Below are 26,941 nucleotides of genomic sequence, written 5' to 3'. Positions count from 1 at the left end.
ACTTTTTGTGCTTATATTATAAAAATGGGAATCTTCTTTTGGTTTCCTATAATTTTAAAGAATAAATTACAAATTTCTCTTGTACAATCCTCACTAATAACAGGCGTATATGATTTAGGTGGAATCCTTGGAACTTTAATAACAGGAAGAATTAGTGATATGTACTTCTTTCAAAATAGAAGCTTGCTGGCATCACTTTATATGTTGGGTATAGCACTCACTTTTATTGCAATGAACTTTGGTCAAAACATAATTCTTATGAACCTTTGTGCAATCTTATCAGGATTCTTTATATTTGGAGTGCAAGTACTGACAGGTGTTATAGCTGTAGAAATTGCTCCACAAAATAATGTATGTGCAATTGTAAGCTTAACAGGATTATTTGGGTATATTGCAAGTTCAATATTTTCATGCGTGCTCTTAGGAGTACTTGTTAAGCACTGTGGTAACAGTATTATGTTTTCATTTTTTTCCATTTGCTCTGTTGTTGCACTCGTTTGCTTTTCCATACTATCAAGCAAAGATCTAAAAAAACTAAGTAAAGCGGTGTAAAAAAAATTTCTCAACAGTTAAACTTTGTAGATAGATTTTTTACCCAAGGAATAAACATGGTAACCATATCTTAGTAATAGCTCGCTATCTAATAAATTACGGAAATCAAAAACATTAGGTGCAGCCATAATACTCTTTAAACTTGCAAAATCTTGATTTTTAAATTCTTTCCACTCCGTTAACAATAACAAGGCTTCCGCGTCCCTTGCAGCCCCTATAGCATTGTCCGCGTATTCTATATCCTTTAGAACTTGCCTAGCATTATCCATCCCCATTGGGTCATATGCAGTAATTTTAGCCTTGTTATTCACTAACAATTGTGCAATATCTATAGCTGGGCTATTTCTTACATCATCAGTACCAGACTTAAAAGTTAGCCCCCATATTGCTATTTTTTTATTTTGGACTCCATTTAATACATATTCTACCTTTTTAGCAATGTTTGTTATATGATTATAGTTAGATTCCTTAACTGAATTTAAAATTTGTAGCTTGACATTGTGATCTTCAGCAAGCCTTATTAAAGCTGACAAATCTTTAGGAAAACATGATCCTCCAAATCCTGGACCAGCTTTGAGAAATTCCTTACCTATTCTATGGTCCATTCCCATACTGTTAGCTAAAAGGTCAATGTCTGCTCCTAATAGCTCACATAAACCTGCCATCTCATTGATAAAAGCAACCTTTGTTGCTAGAAAAGCATTAGAAGCATATTTAATCATTTCAGCAGTAACTGTATCAGTGACTATTAACGGAATATTCTTATCTATAAATGATCTATATATAACTTCTAGTTTTGCTCTAGCTAGCTTAGTTTTTACTCCTATTATTATCCTATCTGGGTATAAAAAATCTGATACTGCAGAGCCTTGCTTGAGAAACTCTGGATTAACCCCCAAATCAAAGTTATAGCCCTTATTAGATAAATAATTATATATATTTTCTGCAGTACCAGGAGGAACAGTTGACTTTATCACTATTAAGCAATCTTGATTAACTCTCTCAGAAACTTCACTTACTGCATTATATACATTCTGTAAATTTGCATTTCCTAGGGAGTCTGATGGAGTATCTACAGTTACAAACACTACTTCTGTGTTGGGATTTATTTGAGAATACGAATCGAAGAATCTTATCCTTTGTAACTTTATATTATTCTCTAAATAGTCTGCTAATCCAGGCTCATATATAGGAATTTTTCCTAATTTCAATAACTCAATCTTCTTAGTATTTATGTCAATGCAATCAACGTTATGACCCTGCTCTGATAACATTGCACAAGATACTAAACCTACATACCCTATTCCTATAATGGTTATATACATCTTGTCATCACCTTAAAAATATCCTAATGTAGCTCAACTGCTTAAACATTTAAAAAGAACATCATTAACAATTAGAGTCATAAATTTTTACTCTAGCGTTGCATACATTATTTTTCTTAATTACTTTACTTTCTGAATAAACTATAAACAAAGTCGATGGTATTAATATTAAAATACCATACAAAGCACTTTTATCAGGCAACTCATTAAACATAACATATGTTACTATTGCAGAAATTATTAGCTCTATGTATCTATATGGTGCAAGTGCAGTAGCATCTGCAAGAGTAAAAGCTTTTAATGTGAAGAACAGAATTAGATTTGAATTAATTCCCAAAATCAGTAGTAATACTAATTCTAACAAGGAAGGCAAATGCCAATAAAACAGCAAAGGCACAGTGGAAAAAATAGTTGTTGTTAGAGCTGAATAAAATAACATACTTATTACGGACTCTTTTATTGCGAGTTTCTTATTAAGTATGTCTAATATAGCAAAGATTAATGTAGATACAATAAAAATAAGAATTTTAGGATTAAAGTCTTCACTATAAGCTTTGGTAGTAATAGCAATACCAACAAAGCCAATAACAGTTACTGACCATCTTTGCCAAATTATATTTTCATTTAGTAAAGGGATTGCAAGAAGTATAACAAATAATGGTATAGAAAAACTTATAATTGTTGCAGTTACTATGGGAAAAATAGCTAACCCATAGGTCCACAAGGTTATTCCAACAAATAACAATACTCCTCTAGTTATCTGAATAGATATTTGACTTGTTTTAAAAGCTTCTCTTCCATAGTAAAGCATAAAAGGTACAAGGGTAATAGTGCTAAATAAAAAGCGGAAAAAGATTACTTCAAAACTTTGGAGATGTAAACTTAGATATTTTGATATAGTATCATTAGCTACACTACTAAGTAAACTGAGTATAAACCAGGTAACTCCAAGCAAATAAGCTCTTAATCTGTGATCCATAAAACTCCCAATTTAATATTTTATGAGATAACTTTACTATAAAAAAGATCAATACTAGACAAGTTTTCCTCTATCTACTGTTTAACCATATTCATAAATATTTAGTAGAAATGATTTGAGAAGTATTATATAAAGTGCAGCTTTATTGTATAATTTTAATAAACAGAAATGCTAACTGATTTTTTTGTAATATATGATAATACTTGCGAATACTATCACATTATCAGGAAAAGTAATCGGGAGTACTGACGGCTGTGGCAATTTTACCAACTAGCTTCTCTGCTAGCATTAGCAATATGTGTTTTCAGTGTTAGCTGTGAAGACGTTAAAGAAAGTTATCAAACAAGCAAATTAGCAGCAAAACTTTACGAAAATGCTTCAGTTGAGTCAGCTAAACAAATTTTCAGAATAGATGTATTAAATACGTAACCATCTTTACTTATATCTTAATATAATGTTTCTCAGTACCGTCTTTAACACAATTCAATTTTCACACTCATCAGCAGTTAGGCCACTTGCTCGCACAATAATATCAATTGCAACACCTGCCTTTGCTAGATTTTTCGCAACCCTGATTTTCTCTGCTTTTTTAACTTTTTCCTTGCCGCTTTTCATATCTTCAGATAGAGATTTGACTAACGCATCTAATGATTCCGGTTCTCTGTACTCGTTTATTAAACTCAATAGCTTTTTACTTTCTCTCGTTTCAGGTAGCAAGACTTTAATATTTACTGATAATGCTCCTGCTATTTCATATAATTTATCAAATAGTATGGTAGTATAACCTCTTTCATATTCATGTATTTCCTTGAGTGTTACGCCAACTTTATCCGCTAAATCTTTTTGAGTATACCTTCTTATTAACCTCCATTCTCTTATTCTTTGCCCTATTCTGTAATATATAGAATCAGTGCAGATTTCTCTCTCTGTATTATCATACTCGTAAATAGATAAGCCGGTTGCCTGGGAAATTATGTCAACTGAAACTCCTTCTTTCACTAGATTTTTTGCTATTTCCAACCTTGCCTCTTCTTGATTAATTTTTTCGCTAATATGAACAAACCTGACTAATGAAGGTACTATTTTGCCTAACTTTTGATTCTCATATATTTTCGTTAGATAGAGTATTTCCTCGTCTTCATAGCTGTCTTCCCTTACTATTACTGGTTCGGGTAATAAATCTATAGCATTAACTGACAATAATCTTGCTATTACATATAGTACTTCAATTGGAATAGGAATATACCCATTTTCATAGCTGTTTACTTCTTGGTATGTTAAACCTATTTCACTTGCCAATTCTACTTGAGTATGCCCTCGCATTAACCTGCTATCTTCTATTTTTTGTCCTATTTTGTAGCTTATAGAACTAATATCGCTTACAGAAACAAACATATATACCTTACTTAGAAATAAATTTTCATGCAATTTGATCAACGGATAAACCGATTATTTGCAAAATAATATCAATAGAAATTCCCCCTTTTACTAAATCCTTTGCAACTTTAATCCTTTCTATCTCTCTCACTTTCTCCTCACAAATCCGTATCCCTTCAAACAAAGACTTTATTAGTGCATGCCGTAGTTCTTGGCTCTCAATTTCTTTGTATTCTTTAATCAAATCAGGTAGCTCATTTTTCACTTTACTCCCTTCCTCTATTAGTAGATCCGTAATATTAATCGATAATGCTTCTGCCATTTCATATAATTTATCAAGTGGAACAGCAGTCCTTCCTTGCTCATAGTTGCTTATTTCGTCACGTGTTGTACTCATTTTTTCTACTAAATCTTTTTGAGTATACTCTCTCACTAGCCTCCATTCTTTTATCTTCTTTCCTATTTGGCAGTAAATAGAACCTCCTTTTTCTTCAACGCATTCATCAGCAGAGAGGCCAATTGTTTTTGCAACAATATCAACAGAAACTCCTGCTTTAACCAAACCTTTTGCAATCTTTATTTTCTCTGCTTTTTTACTACTTTTTTCACTAACTTGGACAAAATTGGTTAGTAAACAAAACATCTTACGTAACTCCTGGTCATTAATCTTTTTATATTCTCTTACTAGATTTAAGATTTCTTCTCCCTCATCTTCAAGACAGCTTTTTGATATAGGAATTAGATCCGTAATACTGATTGATAGTGCCTCAGTTATAGCATATAACCTTTCAATTGAAATTCTACGATTCCCTTTTTCATATTGAAGTATTACCCAGTACTTTACACCAAGTTTCTCTGCTAAATCTTTCTGAGTATACCCTCTCTCTAACCTCCAACTTTTTAATTTTTCTCCCACTTTATAATCTAGACTTTTTTCCACAAAAAGAACCATACATATAATATTTTATACTATAGCTCAAAGGCTCCAGATATAATAGCCAGACTCTGGAACCTTTAAATTGATGAATTAAAGTGCCCTACAAGTTTCTTTACTATTTTCACGTACTTTGTCTGCCCATGAAAACAATTTTTCACTTACTTCCTTCTGCTTTTCACTCCATATGCCGCACCTAGTGAAATTACCTCTTTCTACCACTTTCTTAAGTTTCACTCCCCCAAAAAGGCAATTTTTTCCAATTTCTTCTCCTCTTTTTTGTAATTCAGCCCACATTTCCTTATCCGCTACTTTTACTTGTACCTGACTGCAGTTTCATTACTTAGTAGTTTTGTAATGATAGATGATCTAGTCACTAAAGGGGTGATCGAACCTTATAGATTATTTACCTCGCGTGCAGAATATAGGCTAGCTATCAGGTCAGACAATGCAGATAGAAGATTAACACAAAAAGGTTATGATATTTCCCTTGTTTCGCATGAGAGATACTCTGTTTTACAGAATAAACTTGAATCCATTAAGCAGCTTGAAGAGAAGTTAGGGAGTCTGACGATTACTCCTGAGCAGCTTAGGTCTTATGGTATCAAAATATCTTATGATGGGATAAGAAAAACGGCACTAGATTTACTTAGCTATCCAAACATCGACTGGAATAAATTACAAGAAATATGGCCGGAGTTAAGCAGCGTCACGCGCTGGAATGACAAAATGGGACACACCAAAGCGGATAATAGAGCTAAGAATGAAATATGCGAAGCGGTTGAAATTGAAGCAAAATACAAACCTTATCTAATAAGACAAGAAGCGGATATGAAGTTTTTACGAGAGGAAATTAACACTCAAATTCCAATTGATTTCAACTATTCACAAGTTAAAGGCCTGTCAAGTGAAGTAATAGAAAAGTTGCAGACGATAAAACCAGCGACGATTGGCATTGCAAAGCAAATACAAGGCATCACTCCCGCAGCGATAGTGAGCATATTAGTGTATTTGAGAAACAGGAAAACGAAAGTGGCTGCTAATTTTGTATGAGGTGTTCTATGTCAAAAATCGAAGAATTTCGTTCTTTTATGCACGAGATAAACGTTGATGCATTTATGTTGCATACTAAAGATGAATATTTAAATGAGTATTCAGAGGAGCTAACAAAGCTGTGTGGCTTTACAGGAACAAATGGGCTACTTATCGTTACAAAAGACAACAAGTGCCCATTTTTTACGGATGGACGCTATATCACACAAGCTCGCAATCAGCTCGATCGGGGCAATTTTCAAGTATATAATATACAAGAAGAGGATCCACGCGAATGGATAAAAGCAAACTTAACATCGACTGCCTCACTAGGTTATTATTTGCAATATTTTACCATAGAAGATATAAGAAAGTATGAGAATATCTGTAAATTAATACCCTGTTTAGCTGGAAAAAAAAGTGACTATCGAAAACAAGCAGTGGTTTTACATTCTATTGAACATGCTGGTGAAAGTAGTAAGGACAAATGTGAAAAAGTCGCTAAAAGTATAGATAAAGAAGCTGAAGCAGTGCTTTTAACTGATCCAAATTCAATTTCATGGTTATTAAATTTAAGAAACGAAAATGCTAAATATACTCCATGTATATTGGGTCGTGCTATATTGTATAAAAGCGGTAATGTTGATTTGTTTATTCAAGATAAAGAACATTCAACTATAGAAGCAAATTTAGGCAATCATATAAATATTTTTGATATTAGTGAGCTAGAAAATTCGCTGCACAAGCTAAATTCAATAGTCATGGATCCAAGCACAACTCCAATGAGTATCATGGCTGTAATAAAAGATAAACAGGTAGCTGAGAGAGAAGATCCTTGTCTAATTTATAAAGCAGCAAAAAACCAAACTGAAATAGCTGGGGCTATAAATGCGCATATCAGAGATGGAGTGGCAGTTACAAATTTTCTATATTGGCTTGAAAATAATGTTGGTACAGAACTTGAAGCTGAAGAAAAGATTTTAGAATACAGAAAAGAGCAGAATTTGTTTAAGCAACTAAGTTTTCCAACAATTTCAGCATTTAATGAGAATGGAGCAATAATTCACTATCGTGCAAGCAGTAAGACGAATAAAGTAATTCAGAAAGATGGACTGTATTTGATTGACTCTGGTGGCCAGTACCTTGACGGCACAACTGATGTGACAAAAACTGTAGCAATTGGCAATCCAACTGATGAACAAATAACCCACTATACAATAGTACTCAAAGCTCACATTGCTATAGCAAGTGTCATCTTTCCTCCTGGCACTACTGGTGGAGAATTGGATATATTAGCACGTACGCATTTATGGAAATTTGGAATGGACTATATGCATGGTACAGGGCATGGAGTAGGAAGTTACCTATCAGTACACGAAGGACCACAAGCAATATCAAAGGGAAATAAAGTGAAACTCACGCCAGGCATGATACTATCCAACGAACCTGGCTATTACATTCCGGGAGAGTATGGAATAAGGATTGAAAATCTGATGTATGTTGATAAACATAAAAATGGTTTCTTGGGATTTAAACAACTAACCTCTATTCCATATGATAGAAGGCTAATAAGTGTGCAAATGCTTACTAAGGATGAAATTGAATGGATAAATGGCTACCATCAATTTGTCTATAAAAACTTAGAAAATAGCGTCAAAGATAAGGAGTGGTTAAAGAAAGTATGTGACCCTTTATAAGCAAAGGAGCATTTTTTATTATTTAAAAAGTATTAATGCAATTGTGACAGGTATTTTGTATTGTTTTTAATTTTAAAATAATATATAATAAAGGACACGTATTTTTAGGTAGGTTATAATTATGATAGACAAAGGGCAAGGAGATGAATTTATGAAGCAGTATATGGATACTTGCAAAGAGCAAATAGAAAAATTAGCCAAGGATCCTGAATTGCTTAATCAGGCTTTAAAACCATTTATGCAAATGTCTCAGCAGCTTATGGCTGGCGGTATGTTAGAAGGGGCTATGCCTGGCATGATACCTGATTTGGGCAGTATGGATGTTAACAAGATGATTGCTCAGATGAAGGAAATGATTGACTACATAAGAGGTAACTATAAGGAACTAATGAAAGAGCGCAGCTCGCAGATTCAAGAGCTTAATGAATCCAGTAAAAAGCTAAGAGGCTTAGTTAAAAAATTGATAGAAAAGATCGAAAGTAAATAAATAACATCTGGATTTCTGTCATTCTATATACAACTTTCTAGTTGGACGGTAAGTCGAGGTCAATTATTGATGTCATGAAAGTAGCTGACACAGGATGCCTTTTGCAGTAGCATCATCAAGTTTTTGAGCAAGGACAGCCTGTTCATCAAGAATACGTTTTATTTCCTGTTCATAGGCAATAAATTCTTTTTCTGACCAGTTGAACCTATTTAGTTCTTCATAGGCCTTTTTAATTATTAGATCACTACCTATTATTTTTTCCAGCTCTTCTTCACTAGTCTCATCTGCATATTTAAAGAAGTAGACCCATTTCTCAACAATACTTGAAAGCTGATCTTCTTTGGTTTTTGGAAATTTAGGCAACTCAATAAATATAAAGTAAAAATCTTTTAGATCATGTTCATTAGTATCTTCATCGCGAATGGTATGCTTTGACTTATACTCAGACTTATCAGGAAATAAAATACAGTCTGCTATAGCAATAAAGATAATTTCCTTAAGGTCATGATATTGATCGCCTTTGTCAGCCTGTCTTGAATAGGCTTTAGCAGCATAGTATTGAGCACGTTTTTCAAAGCCCTTAGTTTTAGCGAGCTGGTTAGGTAAGGAAGTAGTATTGCTACTACTCCCTCCCTTAGAAACGCAGCATGCAGGTTTCCCCACACTACGCTTGAGCCCCTTATCTAAGTCCTTCTTTTCTCGAACCGGCTTGTCCTTCATGATTCCTCAGAAAACATCATTCTTAATGGTGACACCAACAGTAGAGAACCTTCTCTTGAGAAAGAGCTTGCTAACATTTTTGTTTGTTTCACTCTTTCATCAAAATACTTTTTCCATTTTAAGTCAAGTGGATTTGCATCCGCCCTGATTTTAACATGTCGTCTGATAGGTATATCAATCAACCTAAGCAGTCTTAAATACCTTATCTCTTTCGGTTTGTTCTTGCATATGGGTGCAGCAAAGACCCATTGGCGTTGTTTCATTACCTTGAAGTAACGATTCTTTATCCAACGTAATCCTTTACGAGGATGTCTTTTCTTTGCCCATTTCCATAGAGCACACATAATTTCATGGTCTATTTTGTTAAAAGCTCTTTTCGCACACACATGGCTGTAGTAATTTCCCCATCCCCTTAATAGGGAATTGAGCAACTTGATTAGTACGGCCTGAGTGTTCGCTATGTTTGCCTTTATCAATGTACGTGCTTTATTAAGAAGTTTCTTAATACTTTCTTTTGAAGGTTTTATAATTAACTTCTTATTATACCTGCGTACATTACAACCAAGAAAGTCAAACCCTGTTGTAATAGATGTAATTTTTGTTTTCTCTTCGGAAAGGATAAGACCTCTCTCCTGAAGAAAGGACGATACTAGAGGTTTTACTTCATTTTCCAGTACTTCACGTGTGATTCCTGAAATGATAAAGTCATCTGCGTACCTGATTACATTTACTCCACTTCTGATTTTGCTTCTTCTTTTACTGCCAAGTTTACCAAATTGACTTTCCAATGATTTTTCAAGTCCATTTAGGGCTAGATTTGCTAGTATTGGAGAGATGATACTACCTTGTGGGGTACCTGCAGTTGTGGAATACAGAGTTTTTGATTCTAGGAAGCCAGCTTTTAACCAGCTATGAAGAATTTTCTTCTCCATAGGAATATGCTTCATGAGCCATTCATGGTTAATGTTATCAAAACACCCTTTAATATCACCTTCGAGTATCCATTGTAGTTGGTTACGGCTTGCCAGTAACAAGTGACAAGCCACAGTAGCGTCTGCGCAGGATCTTTTTGGTCTAAAACCATAAGAGTGACGATCACTGATCGTTTCAGCTATCGGTTCCAAAGCAAACAAGTATAATGCTTGCATGGCTCTATCTTTTATCGTAGGGATTCCAAGAGGTCTTCTTTTGCCATTAGACTTACTGATGTATATCCGTTTTAGCGGAGAAGGTTTGTATCCTCTTTGTTTTAATAGCTTTATTCCTTGAAATTTTGTGTTGCAAGTTGACCATATTTGACGATCTACACCTGCTGTGTTTTTTCCTTGGTTTTCAGTTACTCTCTTAACCGCCAAAGCTTTGCCGCTAAAAGAGCGTGTGAGAAGGTGTTGTAAAGTTTTCACCTTACCCCATCTGCCTTGTTGGACAGCCTTAACAATACGCCTCTGTAGCCTCATAACAACTTTTTGGCATTTCTTCCAGGGTAACTGGTTCCATGCTTCGGAGTTATTGGTAGGTGCACTTACAGTTGTACTTGTAATCATCTGCTTTCCTACCTTAAGTGGTTAACAAAGTTTCTTGTCATGAGGGACCAAATGGAAGTCTGCTCGTTTTCACGCGAATTAATGTTACAAATTCTATCCATTTCGTTACAAAATGGCATTCGCTTTCTCCATTATCCTTTACCTGCACATCCATCAGCATTCCTTGCGGGTTGCCTGCCATATAGGCGAAAATACAGGCTTATCCTGTTCCTTTTGTCATACAATAGTGGGTTAGGTGGCTTCTCTATACCGGTGGAATTATTATTTGCGTACATCCAGAAATGAAAAATGTAACTCATCCACATTACCTTTTGGTCGGAGCTTATCAGCATCTTTAGCTCTTTAATCGTTACGATACTTATGAAGCTTCACTTACGTTCACCATACCACTAAGCCTAGCCCTCCAACCACATGATGCTTGTAGTTTATGCTTTCTCTCACGATTGAGCATCTTCTTTATCAAGAGGAGGTTCATTGTCCGCGTCGCTCGGCACCAACTGGTTACCCAATTCGCACTGATGCGTAGACTCAGATGGCAAAACATCTGGTTCAATAAGCTTTAGAATCCTTTCAGTTTCTTTCTGAATGAATTCCTCTCCTTTTAAACAATATGACCGAAGGCTTTCAGGTCGCACCATTTCTGCTATATATCTATTTCCGTGAGAATCCTTGCAGAGAACATCAACAATACTTTGTTTATCAGAGGCAACTTCGGGATCCATAATAGTGCTAAGAAACTCAACTTCTTGTATTGCATTTATCTCAGTAAACCCTAAAATATCGTTCAAAAAGTGGATCAGGATATTCTTATTTTTTTCCGTTCCAAAGATTTTTTTGAAACACAAATCATTGCGAGGATCGAGAAATTTTGAAAGAGCCATGGCAAAAATGCTTGAAAATATTAATAATTATACACTATTATTAACAATTATTCAACCATATTTTTGAAGATAGCTATAGCTAACACGTCATAACCGCCACGAACCGTCATACCTGGGTAAAGAGCTGTGCATTGTCCTCCTGCTTGATCCAAAACATCTATTATATGACATCCCATATCAAGCATTCCCGCTTGAAAAGCAGTGAATATTCCAACAGGTCCTGCACCTATTATTACTATATCGGTTTTCATATTCAGATGGTGATCTATTTATAGATATTAGCTTTCTTTGCTAACAAGGTCAATTTACAAAGGGATGTATTTTTAAAAGATGTGGCTAGATTAGACAAGATTTCCAGCGTTATGAACCACATAGTCCAAATAAGCTCTAAAAATCAGCTAGCATAGCGAGATGCTGTGCGGACGGAATGGGATTCGAACCCATGGTACGCTCATCACGTACGTCAGTTTTCAAGACTGGTGCCTTAAACCGCTCGGCCATCCGTCCATTTCTTTTCTATCACAACATTTGATTTTAAGCAATCTATAAAAGCTTTACTTGCCCACGCAAAAGTTGCTAAACACACTACTCAATATTTCCTCAACATCAATAATTCCAATCACCGCACCAAGTTCAAATGCAGCAAGCCTCAAATCTTCAGATATCAACTCAATTGGATTATCGATATTAAAACGTTGTAAATGTTCCAGTGCTTTCTGCATGTGATTCCTATGTCTTTGCCGAGTAATCACAGGAGTGTCTCTATCATGCCCAAATTTTTCCTCTGCCTTCTCTTTTATGAGAGAGATCAATTTGTTTGTACCTATTCCCTTTAGAATAGAAACGGGTAAAAGATCTATGCCATTAATTTTTATATCGTGATTATTGATAACATCGTCAGCTTTGCTCAATACATAAATAGTATCGCTATTTACAACGTTGCAATTGATATTAGGACGCTGTTCAAAAGGAAATAGTTCTATTCTTAAATCAGCTTCAAAAGACCTCTTTTTCGCTCGACTTATACCTTCTAATTCTATTGGATCTGAACTTTCACGAATTCCAGCAGTATCAGAGAGAATGATTGGGTATCCGCCAATGTCAATATGAGCTTCAAGTATATCTCTTGTTGTGCCTGCATATTCAGAAACAATAGCAATATCACGCTTGGCTAAGAAATTAAACAGAGTTGATTTACCGACATTTGGTTCACCAGTTATTACAATATGTAAACCCTCACGCAACCTTTCGCCCCGTCTATTATCATTTAAATGCTCTTGTATCAATCGCACGAGAGATTGCACTTCATTATTAATTTTTTCCAACTCACTTTTTTCTGCCCAAATGTCCTCTGGAAAGTCTATATATGCTTCGATTTTGGATTGTATCGTTATCAATCTTTGCCTCCAATTGCTGTATAGTCTCTCCAATTCTCCTGATATCTGCTTAATCGCTTGTTTAGCTTGCATTTTCGTCTCAGCATCAATTAAGTCTGCAATCCCTTCTATTTGCGTTAAGTCAAATTTACCATTTAGAAAAGCCCTAAGTGAGAATTCTCCAGGCTTGGCCATAACGAAAACTTTTGATAATTCCTCCAAGATGATTTTTATAACTGCCTTGCTTCCATGCACTTGTAACTCTATAACATCCTCGCCAGTGAAACTGTTTGGAGCAGGGAAATAGATGATTATTCCATTATCTATCAATTGACTGGAATCATCATATAGATCAACTAAAGTAGCAAATCTTGGTTTAATTTCTTTCTTAATATGAAAATGATTTAAAGCTTTAAGCGCGTAATTGCCTGAAATTCTGATTACTGCAACTCCTGACTTACCAAATACGGTCGATAAAGCGAAAATAGTTTCATTTGTGTTTGTCATTATTTATATAAACTACTTAGCAATGTTATACTTAAGGAACCAAAATACCTAAAAAGTCACCCAGGTGAAAATATTTATTTTGAAAACTGATAATATGATTTATAATGACTGACACAAGTTTTAAATATTTTATGCTCAAGAAATTAGCTTGGTACTGGTCTTTTGTAGAGTTAATTAAAGGGTTTGTTATTACATTAAAATATATGTTTAAGCCAAAGGTTACTTTGAGGTATCCTATGGAGAAGGGCCCTTTAAGTCCAAGGTTTCGTGGTGAGCATGCGTTGCGTAGGTATCCAAACGGTGAAGAACGATGCATAGCTTGTAAATTATGTGAAGTTATCTGCCCTGCTCAAGCAATAGTTATTGAAGCAGAGGAAAGAGAAGACGGTAGTCGCCGCACCACGCGCTATGATATTGATATGACAAAATGCATATACTGCGGACTTTGCCAAGAGGCATGTCCAGTTGATGCAATTGTTGAAGGTCCTAACTTTGAATTTGCTACTGAAACAAGAGAGGAGCTAATGTACAATAAAGAAAAGTTATTGCGTAATGGTGAAGTTTGGGAAGACGCAATTGCACTCAGGTTAAAGAAGAATAGGCCTTATTATTAATGTTCAGAGCTTATAACCCTGTTATCCATTATGATTTAGGGGCAGTGCCCACTAGGGGTGGTGTCATCCCAGTAGCTGATACACAACTGTACGAACATTTGTTTGCGAGGGCAGTATGTTAAATGTTATAGCCTGTTTTGCCTCAAACACAAAGGTGTCATCCCAGTGCTTGACACTGGGATCCAGTAAAATTGATTGTGAACAAGCACACTATACAACATTTTCAATGAAATTACAAAAAAGCTGGATTCCAGTGTCAAGCACTGGGATGACAAAGAGAGGGTTAGACAAAAGGGTCGATAAATGATTAGGATTACTTTTTCAGCCGAACAAAAAGTAAAAGAATACAGTGGTAAAGTTACTGGCTTTGATATATTACAACCGGATGTTTTGAAAGAAGCAATTGCCTTTAAGGTAAATGGTGAGTTGCATGATCTCTCACGTGAAATTGAAGCTGATGCAGAGATAGAGGTGATACAACTGAGTGACGAAGCGGGTTTAGATATAATAAGGCATGATGCTGCTCACATAATGGCACAGGCAGTGAAAGAGCTATTTCCTAATACTCAGATTACTATCGGCCCAACAATTCAGGACGGTTTTTACTATGATTTTGCTACAGGTCGTACCTTCACTACGGACGATCTTACCGCAATAGAAAAGAAAATGAAAGAGATTGTAAAAAGTAACCACAGATTTGTTCGAGAAGTTTGGACTCGCAAGCAGGCAATTGATTTCTTTAGTGATATAGGCGAAAAATATAAGGTTGATATTATCTCATCCATACCAGAGGGTGAAAACCTAACTGTTTATAGGCAAGGTGATTTTATTGACCTATGTCGTGGTCCGCACTCACCATCAACCGGCAGAGTTAAAGCGTTTAAACTTATGAAAGTAGCGGGTGCATACTGGCGAGGTGATGCAAAGGGCCCAATGTTGCAGCGAATATATGGTACAGCATGGAGAAATAAGGATGAATTAAACGCTTACCTTGAGTGCCTCAAAGAAGCAGAAAAACGTGATCACCGCAAAATTGCTAAGGATATGGATTTATTTCACATTCAAGAGGAAGCTGTTGGGCAGGTTTTTTGGCATGAACAAGGATATATTCTATATAATGTTCTTGAGTCTTACATCAGAAAGAAGCTAATAAATAATGGCTATTTTGAGGTAAAAACTCCTATTTTAGTAAGCAAAGAGCTGTGGGAAAAATCTGGACATTGGGATAAGTTTCGTGAAAATATGTTTATTGTTGATGAATCTGAAAGCAAAAAGCTAGCAATAAAACCCATGAATTGCCCCTGTCATGTGCAGATTTTTAATTCTCACACCAGAAGCTATCGTGATTTACCGATACGTATGGCAGAATTTGGTACGTGTCATAGGAATGAAAGCTCAGGCTCATTGCACGGACTGATGCGAGTGCGTGGTTTTACGCAAGACGATGCACACATTTTTTGTATGGAAGAACAAGTGAATTCTGAGACTATAAAGTTTTGTGACCTTTTAAAAGAAGTATATTCAGAGCTTGGGTTCAATGAAATTTCTGTGAAATTTTCAGACCGTCCAGATGTTAGGGCAGGAGATGATGAAGTGTGGGATAGAGCTGAAAAAGCGCTGCTTGAAGCCGTTAAAGAAGCGGGCTTGAGTTATGAACTGAGCCCTGTAATCTAAGCGCCTTAAATCTGAAAAGAAGTGGCTAAATAGCAAACTGCCTGTACATATTTTTCGTTTAGCTGGAATATACGGTCCTGGTAGGAACGTGTTAATTGACTTGCAGCTTGGCAAAGCAAGAAATGTGAAAAAAGAAGGGCATTTTTTTTCTCGTATTCACGTTGAAGATATATCGAATATTTTATTTTCTTCCATGCAAAACATAAAACCTGGTGAAATATACAATTGTGCAGACGATTTACCCACTACACAATCTGAAGTGGTAATATATGCGACCAAACTTCTCAATGTTAGCCCTCCAGAACCAATTGAGTTACCAGATTATGCACAGAGTTTTTATTTAGGATCAAAGAGAGTAAGTAATGTTAAAATTAAAAAAGATCTTAATGTCTCTCTAATTTATCCTAACTACAAGGTGGGATTAGAGAGTTTGCACGTAAACAAAACTGAAATCACATCAGAATGATAGATAGGCTTATTGTCACTGCCATTAAGTTAAGGAAAGAATGGTTAAAAACTGAACTAAAAAGTCAGAAATAAGTATCCGTTCAGCGGAGTGGCAGAATAAGGTAGACAAGGTGATCTAAAAAGATAATCATAGAGCAAAAGTGAAATAATATGGTAAACCTTTTAGAACTTTGCAAAAATTTACAGCAAAAAATAGAAAGGTTAGAAGCAAAAATAGAAAGATTGGAAAAAGAGAATGAAAGTTTAAAAGCAGAAAATAAGGCTTTAAAGATAGAAAATGCTGAGTTAAGAGAAAGACTCGGTTTAAGCTCAAAAAATTCATCAATACCAAGTTCCAAAGAGTTGTATAAAATAAAAAAGAATAAGCCGAAAAGCGAAAGGAATATTGGCGGTCAGGTTGGTCATAAAGGAAGTTTTCGCGCCAACATGGATGCAGATAAAGTAGTAAAGATAGAGTTGCCTAATACTTGCGAATGCGGAGGAGAAATTGCAATATGTGAAAAACCATATATTCATCAGAAAGTTGATCTTCCAGAAATCAAGCCTTATGTAGTGGAATATCAGTTAGAACATGGCCGTTGTCGGAGATGCGGAAAGAGAAGAAGTAGCAAGTTACCGGAAGGTGTTACGCCAGATACATTTGGTCCAAGGGTTAAGTCAATAATTGCAGCGTTCAGCGGATTCTACAAAAATTCAAAACGCGAAATAGCGAGTGTCGTAAATGATATCTTCAATTTGAACATAAGCGTCGGTAGCATATCAAATAGTGAACATAGAGTTGCTTCAAAATGCAAAAAAATGTATGAGCAGATCGAACAAGAGATAAGTAGGAGTAAAGTTCTACATATTGATGAAACGAGCCATTATAACAAAGGTAAACTCGCTTGGTGTTGGATGTTTGCAAGCAATACGGCAAGTTTTGTAAAATTTACAGAGTCAAGAGGAATGAAAGTTTTACAAAATAGTAAATTCTGCAATCGCAATAGCTTGGTAATAACTGACAGGTATGCAGCATACAATTATTTTGCCGATAAAAACAGGCAAATCTGTTGGGCACATTTATCAAGAGATTTTGAAAGATTAGCACATAGTTGGAATATTGAAGTTAAAGTTCTGGGTTGTTACTTGAGAAACGTGGCCACTGAATTATTTGCACTAAAAAAAGCTTTACTAAAAAGTGAGATAGATGTTTTGAGGTTTGTCAGACGTGCCAGAAAATTAAGAAAACGTACAAAGTATTACTTGAAGGAGATATCTCGTTTACCTGAAGCAATTGGAGCCTCTCGAGTTGCAAAAAATGTTCTGAGATCTGAAAGAATGATGTGGAAATTTTTAGATGACCCAGAAAATATTCCGCTGACAAATAACCACGCTGAACGGCAAATTCGGCATTATGTCGTTTATCGCAAAAACTCATATTTTACACAATCAAAGCGGGGAAATACATTCCTTGAGCGGATAATTTCATTATACTTAACTTGGAAACAAAGGGGTCTCAATCCTTTCCAAAATCTCCTATCTATTGTTTCTTAAACCACTCTCCTGAACGGATACAGAAATAATTAAGGATTTATGACAAATGCTGAAACAGAATAGAGTAAACTTTAAAGCAGATAAACTCTGAAGTGTAAATTACTTAAGAAATAGTGACCTTACCCAGAAAAAGTGGAGAGAAAGAAAAGAGTTTTTTCGGGTAAAATAAAATTTTGGAGGATTAGAAATGGCAAGAGAATATACGGCAGAATTCAAATTGGAAGCTGTTAAGCTGGCAAATGAACAAAGAAAGGTAGGTCAACCAGTTGCAAAAGTAGCAAGAGATCTAGGAATAAGGGATAGTGTATTAGGAAAATGGATGAAGAAATATAACGAAAAAAAGTCAGCGGCAAATGCATTTCCAGATGTAGCACCTTATGACAAAGAGAGGTTTGATTTACAAAGCAAGAGTAACAAGGGAAAGAGACATTTAAAAAAAAGCCCTGGCCAGTCAAAAAGCTGTTAACTTATCCACTGCATGTTTAAACACTTCTCTTCCATTCATGCATATTTTTCCAGAATCACCAGTTGAGGATATCCCTCCGTTCGTACATAGTATGTCCACATTGCCGTCAGAGTATAAGTTTGTTGATATGATGCCGCTTCTACCCATTTCTGATTTCATCACCACTGCACCAGCACCATCACCAAAGAGTACACAAGTTGACCTATCTTCCCAATCAACAATCCTAGACATTATTTCAGCACCTATAACCAATGCATATTTAATTCTATTGTTAGATTTTATGAGCGAATCAGCAACTGTAACTGCATATATAAAACCAGAGCATGCTGCTTGTACATCAAAAGCAAATGCGTTTTTACATTTTAACTTACTTTGTACAATCGTTGCACAGCTAGGAAAAGTTTTATCAGGAGTTGTTGTAGCAACTATAATCAAGTCAATTTCATCTACTGAAATTTTAGCTTTTTCTATAGCACTTTTTGCTGCATTTACAGCTAGATCTGACGTTAGTTCTCCTTCATCTGCTATATGCCTTTGAACTATTCCTGTTCTCTGCCTTATCCATTCATCGCTCGTCTCAACTATCGATGCAATTTCGTTGTTACTCAACATTTTTCTTGGTAGGTAAGATCCAGTGCTTAATATGAAACTTTTATTCAATATGACTTACCCCGTTAATTATCTTTTGATTTAAATTTTCACTAATTGCATTTACTGCAAATTTTATGGCATGGGCAAAAGAAATAGCATCAGAATTTCCATGACTTTTAATGATGATACCATTCAGCCCTAAAAACATAGCTCCACTTCTAATTTTGGGATTAAAACGCGTTAAAGCTTTATTTAGTTTGGATTTTAACAATATACCAACAAGCATTTTCGCTATCCACGAATTGAATACTTCCTGCTTTATTAGATTGATAAAGGTACTAGCGGTTGCCTCAGCCGTTTTGAGCATTACATTGCCAACAAAACCATCAGCAACAATCACATGGAGCATTTTTTATTATTTAAAAAGTATTAATGCAATTGTGACAGGTATTTTGTATTGTTTTTAATTTTAAAATAATATATAATAAAGGACACGTATTTTTAGGTAGGTTATAATTATGATAGACAAAGGGCAAGGAGATGAATTTATGAAGCAGTATATGGATACTTGCAAAGAGCAAATAGAAAAATTAGCCAAGGATCCTGAATTGCTTAATCAGGCTTTAAAACCATTTATGCAAATGTCTCAGCAGCTTATGGCTGGCGGTATGTTAGAAGGGGCTATGCCTGGCATGATACCTGATTTGGGCAGTATGGATGTTAACAAGATGATTGCTCAGATGAAGGAAATGATTGACTACATAAGAGGTAACTATAAGGAACTAATGAAAGAGCGCAGCTCGCAGATTCAAGAGCTTAATGAATCCAGTAAAAAGCTAAGAGGCTTAGTTAAAAAATTGATAGAAAAGATCGAAAGTAAATAAATAACATCTGGATTTCTGTCATTCTATATACAACTTTCTAGTTGGACGGTAAGTCGAGGTCAATTATTGATGTCATGAAAGTAGCTGACACTGGTTCCTTTATGACGGCAGTGCCCAGAGGTGTCATCCCAGTGCTTGACACTGGGATCCAGTTCTTATTACCTGGTGTAAAGTTAAGTTTCCTGGATTCCAGTGTCAAGCACTGGAATGACAGCAATCCTACGTCATACCGCGATTCATTCGCGGTATCTTAGTATAGATTCCGCTAACAAGTAGCGGAATGACGGTTTTTCAAATCGTCGATGAACCTAAGTCACTTTAGCTATAGTATCGGGAACGTAATTGCACATTGGTTTTACAAATTTGAAAATTAGTGTTAGATAAAAATATAAACGCAAAAGGAAAAAAAATGATTGAACTTAGAGGTCCAGAAATTTGTGCAGGCGGAAATAAGAAAAATTTGATTGTTTTTTTACATGGTTGGGGCTCAAGTGGCGATAATTTCATTCACCTTGCTAAAGTTATGAGCAAGTTTTTACTGGGTTCATATTTTGCAGTACCCAATGCTCCGTTTGAAAGAGAAATAGGTGATGGTTATCAGTGGTTCAGCTTGGAAGATCGTAGTGAGGAAGCGCTATATAATGGAGTAAAAAATGCTACATCAATTGTAAATCATTTCATTGATACAAAATTAAAGGAGCTTAATTTAAAAGATACGCAACTTTCTTTAGTTGGATTTTCTCAAGGAGCAATGCTTGCAATACATACAGCTCTCACCCGCTCTCAATCCTGTGCATCAGTTGTTGCATACTCTGGTAGATTTCTTTCACCTTCAAAAACTGCACCAGAGATCAAGTCAAAACCTAACATATGTGTTATCCATGGTGATGCTGACGACGTGGTACCTTTTTCGTCCCTCGACTTAGCGGTTAAAGCTCTGAAAGAAAATGGAGTAAATGTTGAAGGACACCCAATTCATGCATTAGGGCATATTATTAATGAAGAGGGAATAAAATTAGGAGTAGAATTTATCAAGAAGAATTTTAAAAATTAATTTTCATGCACTTGTTTTGCTTTGGTTATGGATATGTAGCTAAATTTTTATCGAAAAAATTACTGAACTTAGGTTGGAAAGTCAGTGGCACATCAAGAAGTAAAAATATACAAGATGTAATCCTCTTTAATTATGAGAAAGTTAGTCAAGATCTGCTTAAAAGCGCAACGCACGTTTTAATTTCTATTCCTCCAGATGGCGATGATGTTGTGGAGAGATACGGTGATTGTCTGCAAAATGTAAAATGGCTTGGTTATTTGTCTGCAACTAGCGTCTATGGTGATCACTCTGGTAATTGGGTGGATGAGGAATCTGAAACAAGACCTATAGAAATCAGAGGAGAAAAGCGCCTTAAATCTGAAAAGAAGTGGCTAAATAGCAAACTGCCTGTACATATTTTTCGTTTAGCTGGAATATACGGTCCTGGTAGGAACGTGTTAATTGACTTGCAGCTTGGCAAAGCAAGAAATGTGAAAAAAGAAGGGCATTTTTTTTCTCGTATTCACGTTGAAGATATATCGAATATTTTATTTTCTTCCATGCAAAACATAAAACCTGTTATGTTCTGTTACCGTATCTCTTTTGGTTTGTTCTTGCATATGGGTGCAGCAAAGACCCATTGGCGTTGACCCATTACTTTGAAGTAACGATTCTTTATCCAACGTAATCCTTTACGAGGATGTCTTTTCTTTGCCCATTTCCATAAACTATGCCAAATTTCATTGTCGATCTTTCTAAACGCTTTTTTAGCACACACATGGTGATAGTAATTTCCCCATCCTCTCAGTAGAGAGTTGAGTGACTTAATTACTATAGCCTGAGTGTTCTCTATATTTGCTTTTATCAATGTACGTGCTTTATTAAGAAGTCTTTTAATACTTTCTTTCGAAGGTTTAATAATTAACTTCTTATTATATCTACGTACATTACAACCAAGAAAGTCAAACCCTGTTGTGATAGATGTAATCTTTGTCTTCTCTTCTGAAAGAATTAAACCTCGCTCATGAAGAAAAGATGATACTAAAGGCTTAACTTCATTTTCCAGTACTTCATGTGTGAAACCTGAAATAATAAAGTCGTCTGCGTATCTGATTACGTTCACTCCACTTCTGATTTTGTTTCTTCTTCTACTGCCGAGTTTACCAAATCGACTTTCCAATAACTTTTCAAGTCCGTTTAAGGCTAAATTGGCTAGTATTGGAGAAATTATACCACCTTGCGGGGTACCTGCAGTTGTGGGATACAGAGTTTTCGATTCTAGGAAGCCAGCTTTTAACCAACTATGCAGAATTTTCTTCTCCATAGGAATATGCTTCATAAGCCATTCATGATTAATGTTGTCAAAGCATCCTTTGATATCACCTTCAAGTATCCATTGTAGTTGATTACGACTTGCCAGTAACAAATGACAAGCTACTGTAGCATCTGCACAGGATCTTTTAGGCCTAAAGCCATAGGAGTGACGATCACTGATTGTTTCAGCTATCGGTTCCAGAGCAAACAGATATAATGCTTGCATGGCTCTATCTTTTATCGATGGTATTCCAAGAGGTCTTCTTTTGCCATTAGATTTACTGATATAAATCCGTTTTAGCGGAGAAGGTTTATATCCTCTTTGCTTTAACTGCTTTATTCCTTGAAATTTAGCATTGCAAGTTGACCATAATTGACGATCTACACCCGCTGTGTTTTTTCCTTGGTTTTCAGTTACTCTCTTAACAGCCAAAGCTTTTCCGCTAAAAGAGCGTGTGAGAAGATGTTGTAAAGCTTTTACCTTACCCCATCTTCCTTTTTGGACAGCCTTAACAATACGTCTTTGTAGCCTCACAATAACTTTCTGGCATTTCTTCCATGGCAACTGCTTCCATGCTTCAAAGCTTTCGGTAGATGCACTTACAGGTTTACTTGTAATCATCTGCTTTCCTACCTTAAGTGGTTAACAAAGTTTCTTGTCACGAGGGACCAAACGGAAGTCTGCTCGTTTTCACGCGAATTAATGTTACAAATTCTATCCATTTCGTTACAAAATGGCATTCGCTTTCTCCATTCTCCTTTACCTGCACTTCCATCAGCATTCCTTGCGGTTTGCTTGCCATGTAGGCGAAAATACAGGCTTACCCTGTTCCTTCTGTCATACAACAGTGGGTTAGGTGACTTCTCTATACCGGTGGAGTTATTATTTGCGTACATCTAGAAATGAGAAATGTAACTTATCCACATTACCTTTTTGGTTAGAGCTTATCAGCATCTTTAGCTCCTTCATAATTACGATACTTTGAAGTTTCACTTACGTTCACCATACCACTAGCCTAGCTCTCCAACCACATGATGCTTGTAGTTTATGCTCCTCTCACGATTGAGCATCTTCTTTTTCAAGAGGAGGTTCATTGTCCGCATCGCTTGGCACCAACCGGTTGCCCGATTCGCACTGATGCGTAGACTCAGATGGCAAAACATCCTGGAAATAGTATAATAATCTGGTGTATCAGAGGAGGAGAAGGGGCTTCTCGGTTAATTCCCTATCTAGAAAAGTTACCCAATGATAAAAAAGAAAGGATTGCTCAAAACAAAAAGATCCTCATAGGCTATAGCGATATAACTGCCTTGCACATCCATCTACAAGCTAAATATGATTGGCAAACTCTTCACGGCACCATGTTGGAAATGATAGTAAATAACTCCGTTTCTGAAAGCTCTGTTGAAAAATTGAAAGAGTTAATTCTTAACAAGCGGGATTCTATCAGATTTGATAACCTAAAGACGATAAATAATGGCATTAGACTAAAAGATGGCAGATTAAAGTCTAAAATCATCGGTGGTAATATGACTTTAGTTGAAAACAGTATAGGAACTGTTTGGCAAATAAATGCGAAAGGTAAAATTCTATTTTTAGAGGACATAAGAGTCTACCCATACGCAATAGAGCGCAGTTTAGATCACCTAAAACAAGCTCACATCTTTGATGGAGTACATGCAGTAATCTTTGGGGATTTCGTTAACTGCTATAACGATAACCTTGTTGAAGTTGTAAAAGAAAGGTTTGCAAAAAGTGTTAACTTTCCTGTATTTACAATGAAAGGGGTAGGCCATGGACATACAAATGATCCTTTACCTTTTAACACTCACGCTATTATTAGCGTTCAAGACGAAAAAGAAGGTTTGTTTTTTATGGACGTGCAGAATGTTAGCTACACATAGCTGATAGCTCACTAGGCTTCTTTTGAAATTGTTAAGGTAATTGTCATCCCAGTGCCCTGACTACTTGGATCCAGAAGACTTAATTTTAACCAAGCAGGCTGCATAATAAAGGCTGGATTCCAGCGTCACGCGCTGGAATGACAAGGTATAAACCTTATCGTCATGCTGCCGCGAACCGTCATACCGCCACGAACTGTCATACCACCACGAACCGTCATACCGCGATTCATTCGCGGTATCTCTAGATCCCGCTAACACGTAGCGGGATGACGGTTGTCAGGGTGTCATGCAAGTAGCTGACTACTTGGATCTGGTAGACTCAAATCACAATGCCCGTAAAGCTGCGACCCTAGAGCTACTATCTCTCACCCACTGCAAATATTGCACGGTACTATCCACTTGATCATCGTGTCGAGTTTCAGGAAACATTAAAATCTCATACTCAAAATCGTTCAGCCATACTGCTTGGTGCGGCAGAAAAACCTTGCCAGACTCTATAATCGGAACAATTTGATAAAATCGAGTGAGTTTGTCATCATGTGGTACTATTTCGATAATTGGTAAATCACTGTTTGTCTTTAGCTCTTGCACCAATTGCTGACCACTTGTTTTTGCTTCGATTAAAATTGCGTGTGGCGTCCATCTTGCTGCTAAGGAAAAAACTTGCTCTTTAAGCTTTGGATACTCAAGCTTTGCGCGATATACATCGAGTAAATAGAATTTATTGCCCACTTTTGTCCAGGTGGTGCAGACGCTAAAGTTGCTCATGCTGCTTGTTGAAACTGCAGTGTCCCAGCTCTGAGTGACATATGAGAGACTATCAGAAAAATTTCTATAGCGCTTCAGCCACTCTCGTTTAATTATACCACTTGAAAGTGGCAGAGGGTTTTGTTGATCTGGGCATACTGCAGTCAGCATAGAAATTTTGTCACAGCTTGCAGGGCAATAGGTGAACCCATTATTGGGCAGCCTATACAGAAGATTTCATTTGCTAGTTTACTTGCTCAGCTATTAAAAATAACTGGTGATTTTGATATGAAAGTTCAAACACAATTGTTATTGCTGCAGAAAACTATGATTTTACTGGAAGGGACATGTAGAAAGATCTACCCAGAAATCAATATGTGGAAAGTAGTTGAAGCGTGGATAAGCAGTCAACATGAAAGTAAAATAGGGTATAGGGAAAAAATTAGAAGTTCTTATCCTGTAAAAACAATCCAAGGGATATTTAGCCTTATAGAAAAATTGAACCTAATAGCTGATAAAAAATTAGAAAACATCCAAATTAAAAATAAATCAAATGGAAAAGTCTATTTTTTATTGTGGTTTGTAATTATAATTCTAATCGTTAAACTTTTAATTTCTTAAACTATGGGAAAAAACTGCGTCAAATCCAATTTTTATTCAACTTAATTTTTAATCTGCAGGAGCCGAGTTGAGAATGTCCAATTTTCCACTTTCTTTATGTATCTGTTCAGCAGAGTGGCAAAATAAGGTAGACGAGAAAAGACAACTATAGGAACAAATGGGTGTCATGCCAGTGCGTGACACTGGCCTCTTGTTTCAATGTTAAACAAAATACCATAGAATTCAAAAAGACAATTCCTAGAAAATTTCTACATCCAAAAAAGGCATAAGTTATGTTAATGCTGTTTGAATGAGATGATATAAAGATAAGCCAAATTTTTACAAAGAAAACATTTCAAGCAGCAAGACACCTTTGATTGAAAGAGAGCACCAAATTTATGGGGTGAGTAACTGCGCTATTTCAACTATAGTATTTTCTAAAACGAATGATAAACGTCTAAAATGGTATTACCAACTAAAAGGTGTAAGTCTGTACATTGATGCATTAGAGGTCTGAGGCAACTTTTGATGGTGTGCCAACAATGCTCTATCGGATTTAGATGTATTAAATAAGACTTGACCTGACACTTTAAAAAAGTAAGTTAAAAATAATAAAAATAAAGGAGTGTTAGATATGAGTACAATACAGACAAAAATATTAAAACCAAAGCTAGAGAACTAGCAAAACAACTAGGAAATGTGTCTCAAGCATGCAAAGTGATGGGATACTCAAGAGATACATTTTATCGCTTTAAGGAGTTATATGAAAATGGAGGAGAGGAAGCATTACATGAAATAAGTAAGAAAAAACCGCTATTAGCAAACAGAGTTTCCGACGATATAGAAAGAGCAGTGATTGGTATAGCAACAGAATTTCCAGCATATGGGCAAGAAAGAGCTGCAAATGAACTGAGAAAAAGAGGTATAATAATTTCTCAGGGAGGAGTAAGGTCTGTATGGCTAAGAAATGACCTTGAAACTCTCAAAAAGAGACTTAAAGCACTAGAGACAAAAGTAGCTCAAGACGGAATCATTTTAACTGAAGAACAACTTGCAGCTTTAGAAAAAGTGAAAGAACAAAGGGAAGCTCATGGTGAAATTGAGACGCAACATCCAGGTTATTTGGGTTCTCAAGATACCTATTATGTGGGCAATATCAAAGGTATAGGGCGCATTTATCAGCAAACTTTTGTTGATACTTATTCCAGAGTTGCAATGGTTAAACTTTACACGGACAGAACAGCTATTACAGCTGCAGATCTTCTCAACGATAGAGTTATTCCATTTTTTGATGAGCAGAAAATTCCATTATTACGCATTTTAACTGATAGGGGTACGGAGTACTGTGGCAAGCCCGAAAATCACGCTTATCAGCTTTATTTGGGCATAGAAAACATCGATCATTCTAGAACTAAAGCCAACTCTCCACAGACTAATGGCATATGTGAAAGGTTTCATAGAACCATGCAAGATGAGTGTTACAATATCATCTTTAGAAAGAAAATCTACAGTTCTTTGGAAGATCTACAGATTGATGTTGATCATTGGTTGCGTTCTTATAATGAGACAAGACCTCACTCGGGTAAATATTGCTATGGCAAAACGCCTATGCAAACTTTTCTTGATAGCAAATATATTGCTTTTCAGAAAAATATTAGTAGCATTACACAAGAGCCTGATATTAGTTTTGACTACCTCAAT

The 26,941-nt window shown here is 35.9% G+C and overlaps 1 protein-coding gene, 1 long non-coding RNA gene and 1 other non-coding gene across 5 annotated transcripts; 2 read left to right on the top strand and 1 right to left on the bottom strand.

Annotated features, from left to right (window-relative positions):
• Nucleotides 1-5,526: 5,526 nt before the first annotated feature.
• On the top strand, nucleotides 5,527-8,409 carry LOC123258073 (xaa-Pro aminopeptidase 1-like). Of its 3 annotated transcripts, none has more exons than XM_044717981.1 (3): nucleotides 5,527-7,694; nucleotides 7,764-7,946; nucleotides 8,005-8,409. In XM_044717981.1, the coding sequence occupies exons 1-2, from the start codon at nucleotides 6,217-6,219 to the stop codon at nucleotides 7,894-7,896; spliced, it is 1,611 nt and encodes a 536-aa protein (XP_044573916.1). In that variant the 5' UTR covers nucleotides 5,527-6,216; the 3' UTR covers nucleotides 7,897-7,946; nucleotides 8,005-8,409. The 3 variants fall into 3 exon arrangements, with proteins under 3 accessions (XP_044573916.1, XP_044573915.1, XP_044573914.1); XM_044717980.1 differs by having other exon boundaries at nucleotides 7,761-7,946; XM_044717979.1 differs by having other exon boundaries at nucleotides 5,527-7,946.
• A 3,538-nt stretch (nucleotides 8,410-11,947) lies between these two features.
• Nucleotides 11,948-12,035, bottom strand: Trnas-uga. Its single transcript has one exon. It is a non-coding gene; the product is annotated as a tRNA-Ser (tRNA).
• A 7,130-nt stretch (nucleotides 12,036-19,165) lies between these two features.
• LOC123258078 lies at nucleotides 19,166-19,751 on the top strand. Its single transcript, XR_006507965.1, has 2 exons — nucleotides 19,166-19,204; nucleotides 19,263-19,751. It is a non-coding gene; the product is annotated as an uncharacterized LOC123258078 (long non-coding RNA).
• Nucleotides 19,752-26,941: the final 7,190 nt, after the last annotated feature.

This window comes from Drosophila ananassae (genome assembly GCF_017639315.1).
Source record: "Drosophila ananassae strain 14024-0371.13 chromosome 4 unlocalized genomic scaffold, ASM1763931v2 tig00000241, whole genome shotgun sequence".
Lineage (NCBI taxonomy): Eukaryota > Metazoa > Arthropoda > Insecta > Diptera > Drosophilidae > Drosophila > Drosophila ananassae.
Note: the sequence above shows the minus strand (reverse complement) of the source record. Positions and strands in the feature narration are given on the sequence as shown.

What these genes read in the sequence shown, in the direction of transcription:
- LOC123258073 (XM_044717979.1), top strand. Translation starts at nt 6,217, where the DNA reads ATGAGGTGTTCTATGTCAAAAATCGAAGAATTTCGTTCTTTTATGCAC.